A 12978-nucleotide genomic window follows, 5' to 3' on the forward strand; every position below is an offset into this window, starting at 1 on the left:
TTTCTCCGTCTAATCGACGGGTCTCTAGTTCTAGTCTAGTCTCTAGTTCTAGTTCTAGTCTCTAGAAAATCGCTTTAATGGTCATAAAATTGGTGTTCCTCTACTCGGATCGGGCTGTCAATTTTTTTCTACACTTTTAGGTGTATTTTGTGCAAGAAATTGCAATAAAATAGTGTGCCTAAGAAAAATTGAATTTTTTTGAAAATTTTTTTTTACGAAAATCGCTTTAATGGTCATAAAATTGGTGTTCCTCTACTCGGATCGGGCTGTCAATTTTTTTCTACACTTTTAGGTGTATTTTGTGCAAGAATATGCAATAAAATCGTCAGCCTAAGAAAAATTAAATTTTTTTGGAATGTTTTTTATGCTTTTGGATGCGTTTTTGGTCATAAAAATGGTCTTCCTCTACTCGGATCTGGGTGTCAATTTTTGTCTACACTTTTCGGTGTATTTTGTGCAAGAATATGCAATAAAATCGTCTGCCTAAGAAAAATTGAATTTTTTTGGAATGTTTTTTATGCTTTTGGATGCGTTTTTGGTCATAAAATTAGTGTTCCTCTACTCGGATCGGGCTGTCAATTTTTTTCTACACTTTTAGGTGTATTTTGTGCAAGAATATGCAATAAAATCGTCAGCCTAAGAAAAATTGAATTTTTTTGGAATGTTTTTTATGCTTTTGGATGCGTTTTTGGTCATAAAAATGGTCTTCCTCTACTCGGATCGGGCTGTCAATTTTTTTCTACACTTTTAGGTGTATTTTGTGCAAGAAATTGCAATAAAATAGTGTGCCTAAGAAAAATTGAATTTTTTTGAAAATTTTTCTTTTACGAAAATCGCTTTAATGGTCATAAAATTGGTGTTCCTCTACTCGGATCGGGCTGTCAATTTTTTTCTACACTTTTAGGTGTATTTTGTGCAAGAAATTGCAATAAAATAGTGTGCCTAAGAAAAATTGAATTTTTTTGAAAATTTTTTTTTTACGAAAATCGCTTTAATGGTCATAAAATTGGTGTTCCTCTACTCGGATCGGGCTGTCAATTTTTTTCTACACTTTTCGGTGTATTTTGTGCAAGAATATGCAATAAAATCGTCTGCCTAAGAAAAATTGAATTTTTTTGAAAATTTTTCTTTTACGAAAATCGCTTTAATGGTCATAAAATTGGTGTTCCTCTACTCGGATCGGGCTGTAAATTTTTTTCTACACTTTTAGGTGTATTTTGAGCAAGAAAATGCAATAAAATCGTCTGCCTAAGAAAAATTGAATTTTTTTGGAATGTTTTTTATGCTTTTGGATGCGTTTTTGGTCATAAAATTAGTGTTCCTCTACTCGGATCGGGCTGTCAATTTTTTTCTACACTTTTAGGTGTATTTTGTGCAAGAATATGCAATAAAATCGTCTGCCTAAGAAAAATTGAATTTTTTTGAAAATTTTTCTTTTACGAAAATCGCTTTAATGGTCATAAAATTGGTGTTCCTCTACTCGGATCGGGCTGTCAATTTTTTTCTACACTTTTAGGTGTATTTTGTGCAAGAAATTGCAATAAAATAGTGTGCCTAAGAAAAATTGAATTTTTTTGAAAATTTTTTTTTACGAAAATCGCTTTAATGGTCATAAAATTGGTGTTCCTCTACTCGGATCGGGCTGTCAATTTTTTTCTACACTTTTAGGTGTATTTTGTGCAAGAATATGCAATAAAATCGTCAGCCTAAGAAAAATTAAATTTTTTTGGAATGTTTTTTATGCTTTTGGATGCGTTTTTGGTCATAAAAATGGTCTTCCTCTACTCGGATCTGGGTGTCAATTTTTGTCTACACTTTTCGGTGTATTTTGTGCAAGAATATGCAATAAAATCGTCTGCCTAAGAAAAATTGAATTTTTTTGGAATGTTTTTTATGCTTTTGGATGCGTTTTTGGTCATAAAATTAGTGTTCCTCTACTCGGATCGGGCTGTCAATTTTTTTCTACACTTTTAGGTGTATTTTGTGCAAGAAATTGCAATAAAATAGTGTGCCTAAGAAAAATTGAATTTTTTTGAAAATTTTTTTTTTACGAAAACCGCTTTAATGGTCATAAAATTGGTGTTCCTCTACTCGGATCGGGCTGTCAATTTTTTTCTACACTTTTAGGTGTATTTTGTGCAAGAATATGCAATAAAATCGTCTGCCTAAGAAAAATTGAATTTTTTTTAGATGTTTTTTATGCTTTTAGATGCGTTTTTGGTCATAAAATTAGTGTTCCTCTACTCGGATCGGGCTGTCAATTTTTTTCTACACTTTTAGGTGTATTTTGAGCAAGAAAATGCAATAAAATCGTCTGCCTAAGAAAAATTGAATTTTTTTGGAATGTTTTTTATGCTTTTGGATGCGTTTTTGGTCATAAAAATGGTCTTCCTCTACTCGGATCTGGGTGTCAATTTTTGTCTACACTTTTCGGTGTATTTTGTGCAAGAATATGCAATAAAATCGTCTGCCTAAGAAAAATTGAATTTTTTTGGAATGTTTTTTATGCTTTTGGATGCGTTTTTGGTCATAAAATTAGTGTTCCTCTACTCGGATCGGGCTGTCAATTTTTTTCTACACTTTTAGGTGTATTTTGTGCAAGAAATTGCAATAAAATAGTGTGCCTAAGAAAAATTGAATTTTTTTGAAAATTTTTTTTTTACGAAAACCGCTTTAATGGTCATAAAATTGGTGTTCCTCTACTCGGATCGGGCTGTCAATTTTTTTCTACACTTTTAGGTGTATTTTGTGCAAGAATATGCAATAAAATCGTCTGCCTAAGAAAAATTGAATTTTTTTTAGATGTTTTTTATGCTTTTAGATGCGTTTTTGGTCATAAAATTAGTGTTCCTCTACTCGGATCGGGCTGTCAATTTTTTTCTACACTTTTAGGTGTATTTTGAGCAAGAAAATGCAATAAAATCGTCTGCCTAAGAAAAATTGAATTTTTTTGGAATGTTTTTTATGCTTTTGGATGCGTTTTTGGTCATAAAATTAGTGTTCCTCTACTCGGATCGGGCTGTCAATTTTTTTCTACACTTTTAGGTGTATTTTGTGCAAGAAATTGCAATAAAATAGTGTGCCTAAGAAAAATTGAATTTTTTTGAAAATTTTTTTTTTACGAAAACCGCTTTAATGGTCATAAAATTGGTGTTCCTCTACTCGGATCGGGCTGTCAATTTTTGTCTACACTTTTCGGTGTATTTTGTGCAAGAATATGCAATAAAATCGTCTGCCTAAGAAAAATTGAATTTTTTTGGAATGTTTTTTATGCTTTTGGATGCGTTTTTGGTCATAAAATTAGTGTTCCTCTACTCGGATCGGGCTGTCAATTTTTTTCTACACTTTTAGGTGTATTTTGTGCAAGAAATTGCAATAAAATAGTGTGCCTAAGAAAAATTGAATTTTTTTGAAAATTTTTTTTTTACGAAAACCGCTTTAATGGTCATAAAATTGGTGTTCCTCTACTCGGATCGGGCTGTCAATTTTTTTCTACACTTTTAGGTGTATTTTGTGCAAGAATATGCAATAAAATCGTCTGCCTAAGAAAAATTGAATTTTTTTTAGATGTTTTTTATGCTTTTAGATGCGTTTTTGGTCATAAAATTAGTGTTCCTCTACTCGGATCGGGCTGTCAATTTTTTTCTACACTTTTAGGTGTATTTTGAGCAAGAAAATGCAATAAAATCGTCTGCCTAAGAAAAATTGAATTTTTTTGGAATGTTTTTTATGCTTTTGGATGCGTTTTTGGTCATAAAATTAGTGTTCCTCTACTCGGATCGGGCTGTCAATTTTTTTCTACACTTTTAGGTGTATTTTGTGCAAGAAATTGCAATAAAATAGTGTGCCTAAGAAAAATTGAATTTTTTTGAAAATTTTTCTTTTACGAAAATCGCTTTAATGGTCATAAAATTGGTGTTCCTCTACTCGGATCGGGCTGTCAATTTTTTTCTACACTTTTAGGTGTATTTTGAGCAAGAAAATGCAATAAAATCGTCTGCCTAAGAAAAATTGAATTTTTTTGGAATGTTTTTTATGCTTTTGGATGCGTTTTTGGTCATAAAATTAGTGTTCCTCTACTCGGATCGGGCTGTCAATTTTTTTCTACACTTTTAGGTGTATTTTGTGCAAGAATATGCAATAAAATCGTCTGCCTAAGAAAAATTGAATTTTTTTGAAAATTTTTCTTTTACGAAAATCGCTTTAATGGTCATAAAATTGGTGTTCCTCTACTCGGATCGGGCTGTCAATTTTTTTCTACACTTTTAGGTGTATTTTGTGCAAGAAATTGCAATAAAATAGTGTGCCTAAGAAAAATTGAATTTTTTTGAAAATTTTTCTTTTACGAAAATCGCTTTAATGGTCATAAAATTGGTGTTCCTCTACTCGGATCGGGCTGTAAATTTTTTTCTACACTTTTAGGTGTATTTTGAGCAAGAAAATGCAATAAAATCGTCTGCCTAAGAAAAATTGAATTTTTTTGGAATGTTTTTTATGCTTTTGGATGCGTTTTTGGTCATAAAATTAGTGTTCCTCTACTCGGATCGGGCTGTCAATTTTTTTCTACACTTTTAGGTGTATTTTGTGCAAGAATATGCAATAAAATCGTCTGCCTAAGAAAAATTGAATTTTTTTGAAAATTTTTCTTTTACGAAAATCGCTTTAATGGTCATAAAATTGGTGTTCCTCTACTCGGATCGGGCTGTCAATTTTTTTCTACACTTTTAGGTGTATTTTGTGCAAGAAATTGCAATAAAATAGTGTGCCTAAGAAAAATTGAATTTTTTTGAAAATTTTTTTTTTACGAAAATCGCTTTAATGGTCATAAAATTGGTGTTCCTCTACTCGGATCGGGCTGTCAATTTTTTTCTACACTTTTAGGTGTATTTTGTGCAAGAATATGCAATAAAATCGTCTGCCTAAGAAAAATTGAATTTTTTTGAAAATTTTTCTTTTACGAAAATCGCTTTAATGGTCATAAAATTGGTGTTCCTCTACTCGGATCGGGCTGTCAATTTTTTTCTACACTTTTAGGTGTATTTTGTACAAGAAATTGCAATAAAATAGTGTGCCTAAGAAAAATTGAATTTTTTTGAAAATTTTTCTTTTACGAAAATCGCTTTAATGGTCATAAAATTGGTGTTCCTCTACTCGGATCGGGCTGTCAATTTTTTTCTACACTTTTAGGTGTATTTTGTGCAAGAATATGCAATAAAATCGTCTGCCTAAGAAAAATTGAATTTTTTTGAAAATTTTTCTTTTACGAAAATCGCTTTAATGGTCATAAAATTGGTGTTCCTCTACTCGGATCGGGCTGTAAATTTTTTTCTACACTTTTAGGTGTATTTTGTGCAAGAAATTGCAATAAAATAGTGTGCCTAAGAAAAATTGAATTTTTTTGAAAATTTTTTTTTTACGAAAATCGCTTTAATGGTCATAAAATTGGTGTTCCTCTACTCGGATCGGGCTGTCAATTTTTTTCTACACTTTTAGGTGTATTTTGAGCAAGAAAATGCAATAAAATCGTCTGCCTAAGAAAAATTGAATTTTTTTGGAATGTTTTTTATGCTTTTGGATGAGTTTTTGGTCATAAAATTAGTGTTCCTCTACTCGGATCGGGCTGTCAATTTTTTTCTACACTTTTAGGTGTATTTTGTGCAAGAAATTGCAATAAAATAGTGTGCCTAAGAAAAATTGAATTTTTTTGAAAATTTTTCTTTTACGAAAATCGCTTTAATGGTCATAAAATTGGTGTTCCTCTACTCGGATCGGGCTGTCAATTTTTTTCTACACTTTTAGGTGTATTTTGTGCAAGAATATGCAATAAAATCGTCAGCCTAAGAAAAATTGAATTTTTTTGGATGGTTTTTATGCTTTTGGATGCGTTTTTGGTCATAAAAATGGTCTTCCTCTACTCGGATCTGGGTGTCAATTTTTGTCTACACTTTTCGGTGTATTTTGTGCAAGAATATGCAATAAAATCGTCTGCCTAAGAAAAATTGAATTTTTTTGGAATGTTTTTTATGCTTTTGGATGCGTTTTTGGTCATAAAATTAGTGTTCCTCTACTCGGATCGGGCTGTCAATTTTTTTCTACACTTTTAGGTGTATTTTGTGCAAGAAATTGCAATAAAATAGTGTGCCTAAGAAAAATTGAATTTTTTTGAAAATTTTTCTTTTACGAAAATCGCTTTAATGGTCATAAAATTGGTGTTCCTCTACTCGGATCAGGCTGTCAATTTTTTTCTACACTTTTAGGTGTATTTTGTGCAAGAAATTGCAATAAAATAGTGTGCCTAAGAAAAATTGAATTTTTTTGAAAATTTTTTTTTTACGAAAATCGCTTTAATGGTCATAAAATTGGTGTTCCTCTACTCGGATCGGGCTGTCAATTTTTTTCTACACTTTTAGGTGTATTTTGTGCAAGAATATGCAATAAAATCGTCTGCCTAAGAAAAATTGAATTTTTTTGAAAATTTTTTTTTTACGAAAATCGCTTTAATGGTCATAAAATTGGTGTTCCTCTACTCGGATCGGGCTGTCAATTTTTTTCTACACTTTTAGGTGTATTTTGTGCAAGAAAATGCAATAAAATAGTCTGCCTAAAAAAAATTGAATTTTTTTGGAATGTTTTTTATGGTTTTGGATGCGTTTTTGGTCATAAAAATGGTCTTCCTCTACTCGGATCTGGGTGTCAATTTTTGTCTACACTTTTCGGTGTATTTTGTGCAAGAATATGCAATAAAATCGTCTGCCTAAGAAAAATTGAATTTTTTTGGAATGTTTTTTATGCTTTTGGATGCGTTTTTGGTCATAAAATTAGTGTTCCTCTACTCGGATCGGGCTGTCAATTTTTTTCTACACTTTTAGGTGTATTTTGTGCAAGAAATTGCAATAAAATAGTGTGCCTAAGAAAAATTGAATTTTTTTGAAAATTTTTTTTTTACGAAAACCGCTTTAATGGTCATAAAATTGGTGTTCCTCTACTCGGATCGGGCTGTCAATTTTTTTCTACACTTTTAGGTGTATTTTGTGCAAGAATATGCAATAAAATCGTCTGCCTAAGAAAAATTGAATTTTTTTTAGATGTTTTTTATGCTTTTAGATGCGTTTTTGGTCATAAAATTAGTGTTCCTCTACTCGGATCGGGCTGTCAATTTTTTTCTACACTTTTAGGTGTATTTTGTGCAAGAAATTGCAATAAAATAGTGTGCCTAAGAAAAATTGAATTTTTTTGAAAATTTTTCTTTTACGAAAATCGCTTTAATGGTCATAAAATTGGTGTTCCTCTACTCGGATCAGGCTGTCAATTTTTTTCTACACTTTTAGGTGTATTTTGTGCAAGAAATTGCAATAAAATAGTGTGCCTAAGAAAAATTGAATTTTTTTGAAAATTTTTTTTTTACGAAAATCGCTTTAATGGTCATAAAATTGGTGTTCCTCTACTCGGATCGGGCTGTCAATTTTTTTCTACACTTTTAGGTGTATTTTGAGCAAGAAAATGCAATAAAATCGTCTGCCTAAGAAAAATTGAATTTTTTTGGAATGTTTTTTATGCTTTTGGATGCGTTTTTGGTCATAAAATTAGTGTTCCTCTACTCGGATCGGGCTGTCAATTTTTTTCTACACTTTTAGGTGTATTTTGTGCAAGAATATGCAATAAAATCGTCTGCCTAAGAAAAATTGAATTTTTTTGAAAATTTTTCTTTTACGAAAATCGCTTTAATGGTCATAAAATTGGTGTTCCTCTACTCGGATCGGGCTGTCAATTTTTTTCTACACTTTTAGGTGTATTTTGTGCAAGAAATTGCAATAAAATAGTGTGCCTAAGAAAAATTGAATTTTTTTGAAAATTTTTCTTTTACGAAAATCGCTTTAATGGTCATAAAATTGGTGTTCCTCTACTCGGATCGGGCTGTCAATTTTTTTCTACACTTTTCGGTGTATTTTGTGCAAGAATATGCAATAAAATCGTCTGCCTAAGAAAAATTGAATTTTTTTGAAAATTTTTCTTTTACGAAAATCGCTTTAATGGTCATAAAATTGGTGTTCCTCTACTCGGATCGGGCTGTAAATTTTTTTCTACACTTTTAGGTGTATTTTGAGCAAGAAAATGCAATAAAATCGTCTGCCTAAGAAAAATTGAATTTTTTTGGAATGTTTTTTATGCTTTTGGATGCGTTTTTGGTCATAAAATTAGTGTTCCTCTACTCGGATCGGGCTGTCAATTTTTTTCTACACTTTTAGGTGTATTTTGTGCAAGAATATGCAATAAAATCGTCTGCCTAAGAAAAATTGAATTTTTTTGAAAATTTTTCTTTTACGAAAATCGCTTTAATGGTCATAAAATTGGTGTTCCTCTACTCGGATCGGGCTGTCAATTTTTTTCTACACTTTTAGGTGTATTTTGTGCAAGAAATTGCAATAAAATAGTGTGCCTAAGAAAAATTGAATTTTTTTGAAAATTTTTTTTTTACGAAAATCGCTTTAATGGTCATAAAATTGGTGTTCCTCTACTCGGATCGGGCTGTCAATTTTTTTCTACACTTTTAGGTGTATTTTGTGCAAGAATATGCAATAAAATCGTCTGCCTAAGAAAAATTGAATTTTTTTGAAAATTTTTCTTTTACGAAAATCGCTTTAATGGTCATAAAATTGGTGTTCCTCTACTCGGATCGGGCTGTCAATTTTTTTCTACACTTTTAGGTGTATTTTGTGCAAGAAATTGCAATAAAATAGTGTGCCTAAGAAAAATTGAATTTTTTTGAAAATTTTTCTTTTACGAAAATCGCTTTAATGGTCATAAAATTGGTGTTCCTCTACTCGGATCGGGCTGTCAATTTTTTTCTACACTTTTAGGTGTATTTTGTGCAAGAATATGCAATAAAATCGTCTGCCTAAGAAAAATTGAATTTTTTTGAAAATTTTTCTTTTACGAAAATCGCTTTAATGGTCATAAAATTGGTGTTCCTCTACTCGGATCGGGCTGTCAATTTTTTTTTACACTTTTAGGTGTATTTTGTGCAAGAATATGCAATAAAATCGTCAGCCTAAGAAAAATTGAATTTTTTTGGAATGTTTTTTATGCTTTTGGATGCGTTTTTGGTCATAAAATTAGTGTTCCTCTACTCGGATCGGGCTGTCAATTTTTTTCTACACTTTTAGGTGTATTTTGTGCAAGAATATGCAATAAAATCGTCTGCCTAAGAAAAATTGAATTTTTTTGAAAATTTTTCTTTTACGAAAATCGCTTTAATGGTCATAAAATTGGTGTTCCTCTACTCGGATCGGGCTGTAAATTTTTTTCTACACTTTTAGGTGTATTTTGTGCAAGAAATTGCAATAAAATAGTGTGCCTAAGAAAAATTGAATTTTTTTGAAAATTTTTTTTTTACGAAAATCGCTTTAATGGTCATAAAATTGGTGTTCCTCTACTCGGATCGGGCTGTCAATTTTTTTCTACACTTTTAGGTGTATTTTGAGCAAGAAAATGCAATAAAATCGTCTGCCTAAGAAAAATTGAATTTTTTTGGAATGTTTTTTATGCTTTTGGATGAGTTTTTGGTCATAAAATTAGTGTTCCTCTACTCGGATCGGGCTGTCAATTTTTTTCTACACTTTTAGGTGTATTTTGTGCAAGAAATTGCAATAAAATAGTGTGCCTAAGAAAAATTGAATTTTTTTGAAAATTTTTCTTTTACGAAAATCGCTTTAATGGTCATAAAATTGGTGTTCCTCTACTCGGATCGGGCTGTCAATTTTTTTCTACACTTTTAGGTGTATTTTGTGCAAGAATATGCAATAAAATCGTCAGCCTAAGAAAAATTGAATTTTTTTGGATGGTTTTTATGCTTTTGGATGCGTTTTTGGTCATAAAAATGGTCTTCCTCTACTCGGATCTGGGTGTCAATTTTTGTCTACACTTTTCGGTGTATTTTGTGCAAGAATATGCAATAAAATCGTCTGCCTAAGAAAAATTGAATTTTTTTGGAATGTTTTTTATGCTTTTGGATGCGTTTTTGGTCATAAAATTAGTGTTCCTCTACTCGGATCGGGCTGTCAATTTTTTTCTACACTTTTAGGTGTATTTTGTGCAAGAAATTGCAATAAAATAGTGTGCCTAAGAAAAATTGAATTTTTTTGAAAATTTTTCTTTTACGAAAATCGCTTTAATGGTCATAAAATTGGTGTTCCTCTACTCGGATCAGGCTGTCAATTTTTTTCTACACTTTTAGGTGTATTTTGTGCAAGAAATTGCAATAAAATAGTGTGCCTAAGAAAAATTGAATTTTTTTGAAAATTTTTTTTTTACGAAAATCGCTTTAATGGTCATAAAATTGGTGTTCCTCTACTCGGATCGGGCTGTCAATTTTTTTCTACACTTTTAGGTGTATTTTGTGCAAGAATATGCAATAAAATCGTCTGCCTAAGAAAAATTGAATTTTTTTGAAAATTTTTTTTTTACGAAAATCGCTTTAATGGTCATAAAATTGGTGTTCCTCTACTCGGATCGGGCTGTCAATTTTTTTCTACACTTTTAGGTGTATTTTGTGCAAGAAAATGCAATAAAATAGTCTGCCTAAAAAAAATTGAATTTTTTTGGAATGTTTTTTATGGTTTTGGATGCGTTTTTGGTCATAAAAATGGTCTTCCTCTACTCGGATCTGGGTGTCAATTTTTGTCTACACTTTTCGGTGTATTTTGTGCAAGAATATGCAATAAAATCGTCTGCCTAAGAAAAATTGAATTTTTTTGGAATGTTTTTTATGCTTTTGGATGCGTTTTTGGTCATAAAATTAGTGTTCCTCTACTCGGATCTGGGAGTCAATTTTTTTCTACACTTTTCGGTGTATTTTGTGCAAGAATATCCAATAAAATCATCTGCCTAAGAAAAATTGAATTTTTTTGGAATGTTTTTTATGGTTTTGGATGCGTTTTTGGTCATAAAAATGGTCTTCCTCTACTCGGATCTGGGTGTCAATTTTTGTCTACACTTTTCGGTGTATTTTGTGCAAGAATATGCAATAAAATCGTCTGCCTAAGAAAAATTGAATTTTTTTTAGATGTTTTTTATGCTTTTGGATGCGTTTTTGGTCATAAAATTAGTGTTCCTCTACTCGGATCGGGCTGTCAATTTTTTTCTACACTTTTAGGTGTATTTTGAGCAAGAAAATGCAATAAAATCGTCTGCCTAAGAAAAATTGAATTTTTTTGGAATGTTTTTTATGCTTTTGGATGCGTTTTTGGTCATAAAAATGGTCTTCCTCTACTCGGATCTGGGTGTCAATTTTTGTCTACACTTTTCGGTGTATTTTGTGCAAGAATATGCAATAAAATCGTCTGCCTAAGAAAAATTGAATTTTTTTGGAATGTTTTTTATGCTTTTGGATGCGTTTTTGGTCATAAAATTAGTGTTCCTCTACTCGGATCGGGCTGTCAATTTTTTTCTACACTTTTAGGTGTATTTTGTGCAAGAATATGCAATAAAATCATCTGCCTAAGAAAAATTGAATTTTTTTGGAATGTTTTTTATGGTTTTGGATGCGTTTTTGGTCATAAAAATGGTCTTCCTCTACTTGGATCTGGGTATCAATTTTTGTCTACACTTTTCGGTGTATTTTGTGCAAGAATATGCAATAAAATCGTCTGCCTAAGAAAAATTGAATTTTTTTGGAATGTTTTTTATGCTTTTGGATGCGTTTTTGGTCATAAAATTAGTGTTCCTCTACTCGGATCTGGGTGTCAATTTTTTTCTACACTTTTCGGTGTATTTTGTGCAAGAATATGCAATAAAATCATCTGCCTAAGAAAAATTGAATTTTTTTGGAATGTTTTTTATGGTTTTGGATGCGTTTTTGGTCATAAAAATGGTCTTCCTCTACTCGGATCTGGGTGTCAATTTTTGTCTACTCTTTTCGGTGTATTTTGTGCAAGAATATGCAATAAAATCGTCTGCCTAAGAAAAATTGAATTTTTTTGTCAATTTTCTTATGACGGAAAGTTGTCCAATAGGATGTTGGTAGCGCGAATTCGCGCGCTCGTGTGTTGCTAGTTATATAATAAAAAAAGTGACCAAAAATCTATGTAATTTGGGGGAATAAATACCTTAATGAGTTTTAAGGATTTGATATTATCAAACAGCTTTTTGGTATGCGGTTGAATGAGTTCCGGTTTCTTTGAATTCGCAAGAATTTCAAGTAAGTCGTCATTGGAGATAAAGTAAAATCTTGGAAATATGTGCCGTTTTAATTCCAAATATTGCTCAAGCGCTCGTTGAATCGTTTCTAATTCTTTATTCAGAGTAAGTAGAATTTTGAGTAAATTAGCTGAAAGAAGAAAATTTGGAATGAATAATAATTCTTATTTAAAAATATTTTTTTATTTATTTTCTCTTTTTATTAAATTATCAAAACTAACTTGGTTCTTGTGTTGCAGGAATGGCGAAAGCAGCTTTAGTCATGTTGAAAGTTACTTCAGCCCATGCGTCTGTTACTTTACTAAAATCGTCAGTTTCTTTTGGAAGTTGCTTTCTGATATCTTCCGCATTTAAGATATTATCTAAATAAACATATCCCCTTTGAACCAATAAAACATTTTCTAAAACTTCATCAACTGTTGATAAAGCTCGTTCCCAATAGTCAACTTGATCAGCAAACGGCTCAACAAATCTAAAAAGATTATAATTATTAATAATAAAATAAGTTTTTTAATTATACAAATTAATTTTATTTTTGAAACAATTACTTGGTTGATTTCATAGCAGATAATTGGACCTGATGTTCCTCTAAAGCTTGATTAATTTCATCTACTGTTTTTAATCGATAGACTCCTTTGTCTTTATATGCTGTCATTTCTATCGGCATCACACTCCAAATTTGGCTAATATTTTTTAGCCCCTAAAAAGAAGAAATAATAATTAATAAAATTTAAAATAAGTTATTCAGTTATCACTTATAAATTATTATTATAATTAAATTAA

The 12978-nt window shown here is 30.9% G+C and overlaps 1 protein-coding gene across 1 annotated transcript in view; it reads right to left on the reverse strand.

Annotated features, from left to right (window-relative positions):
- Nucleotides 1–12978, reverse strand: part of LOC127291647 (dynein axonemal heavy chain 2) — a 32423-nt gene that overhangs the window by 13150 nt on the left and 6295 nt on the right. The window contains exons 15-17 of the mRNA XM_051320847.1: nucleotides 12744–12895; nucleotides 12417–12667; nucleotides 12105–12325 (exon numbers count right to left, since the gene is read on the reverse strand). Coding sequence (XP_051176804.1) covers nucleotides 12105–12325; nucleotides 12417–12667; nucleotides 12744–12895 — 624 coding nt within the window. The remainder of the gene's footprint in view (nucleotides 1–12104; nucleotides 12326–12416; nucleotides 12668–12743; nucleotides 12896–12978) is intronic.

Source organism: Leptopilina boulardi, unplaced genomic scaffold (genome assembly GCF_019393585.1).
Source record: "Leptopilina boulardi isolate dan_hultmark-lab unplaced genomic scaffold, ZJU_Lbou_2.1 LbouV2_150, whole genome shotgun sequence".
In the NCBI taxonomy this organism is placed as follows: Eukaryota; Metazoa; Arthropoda; class Insecta; order Hymenoptera; family Figitidae; genus Leptopilina; species Leptopilina boulardi.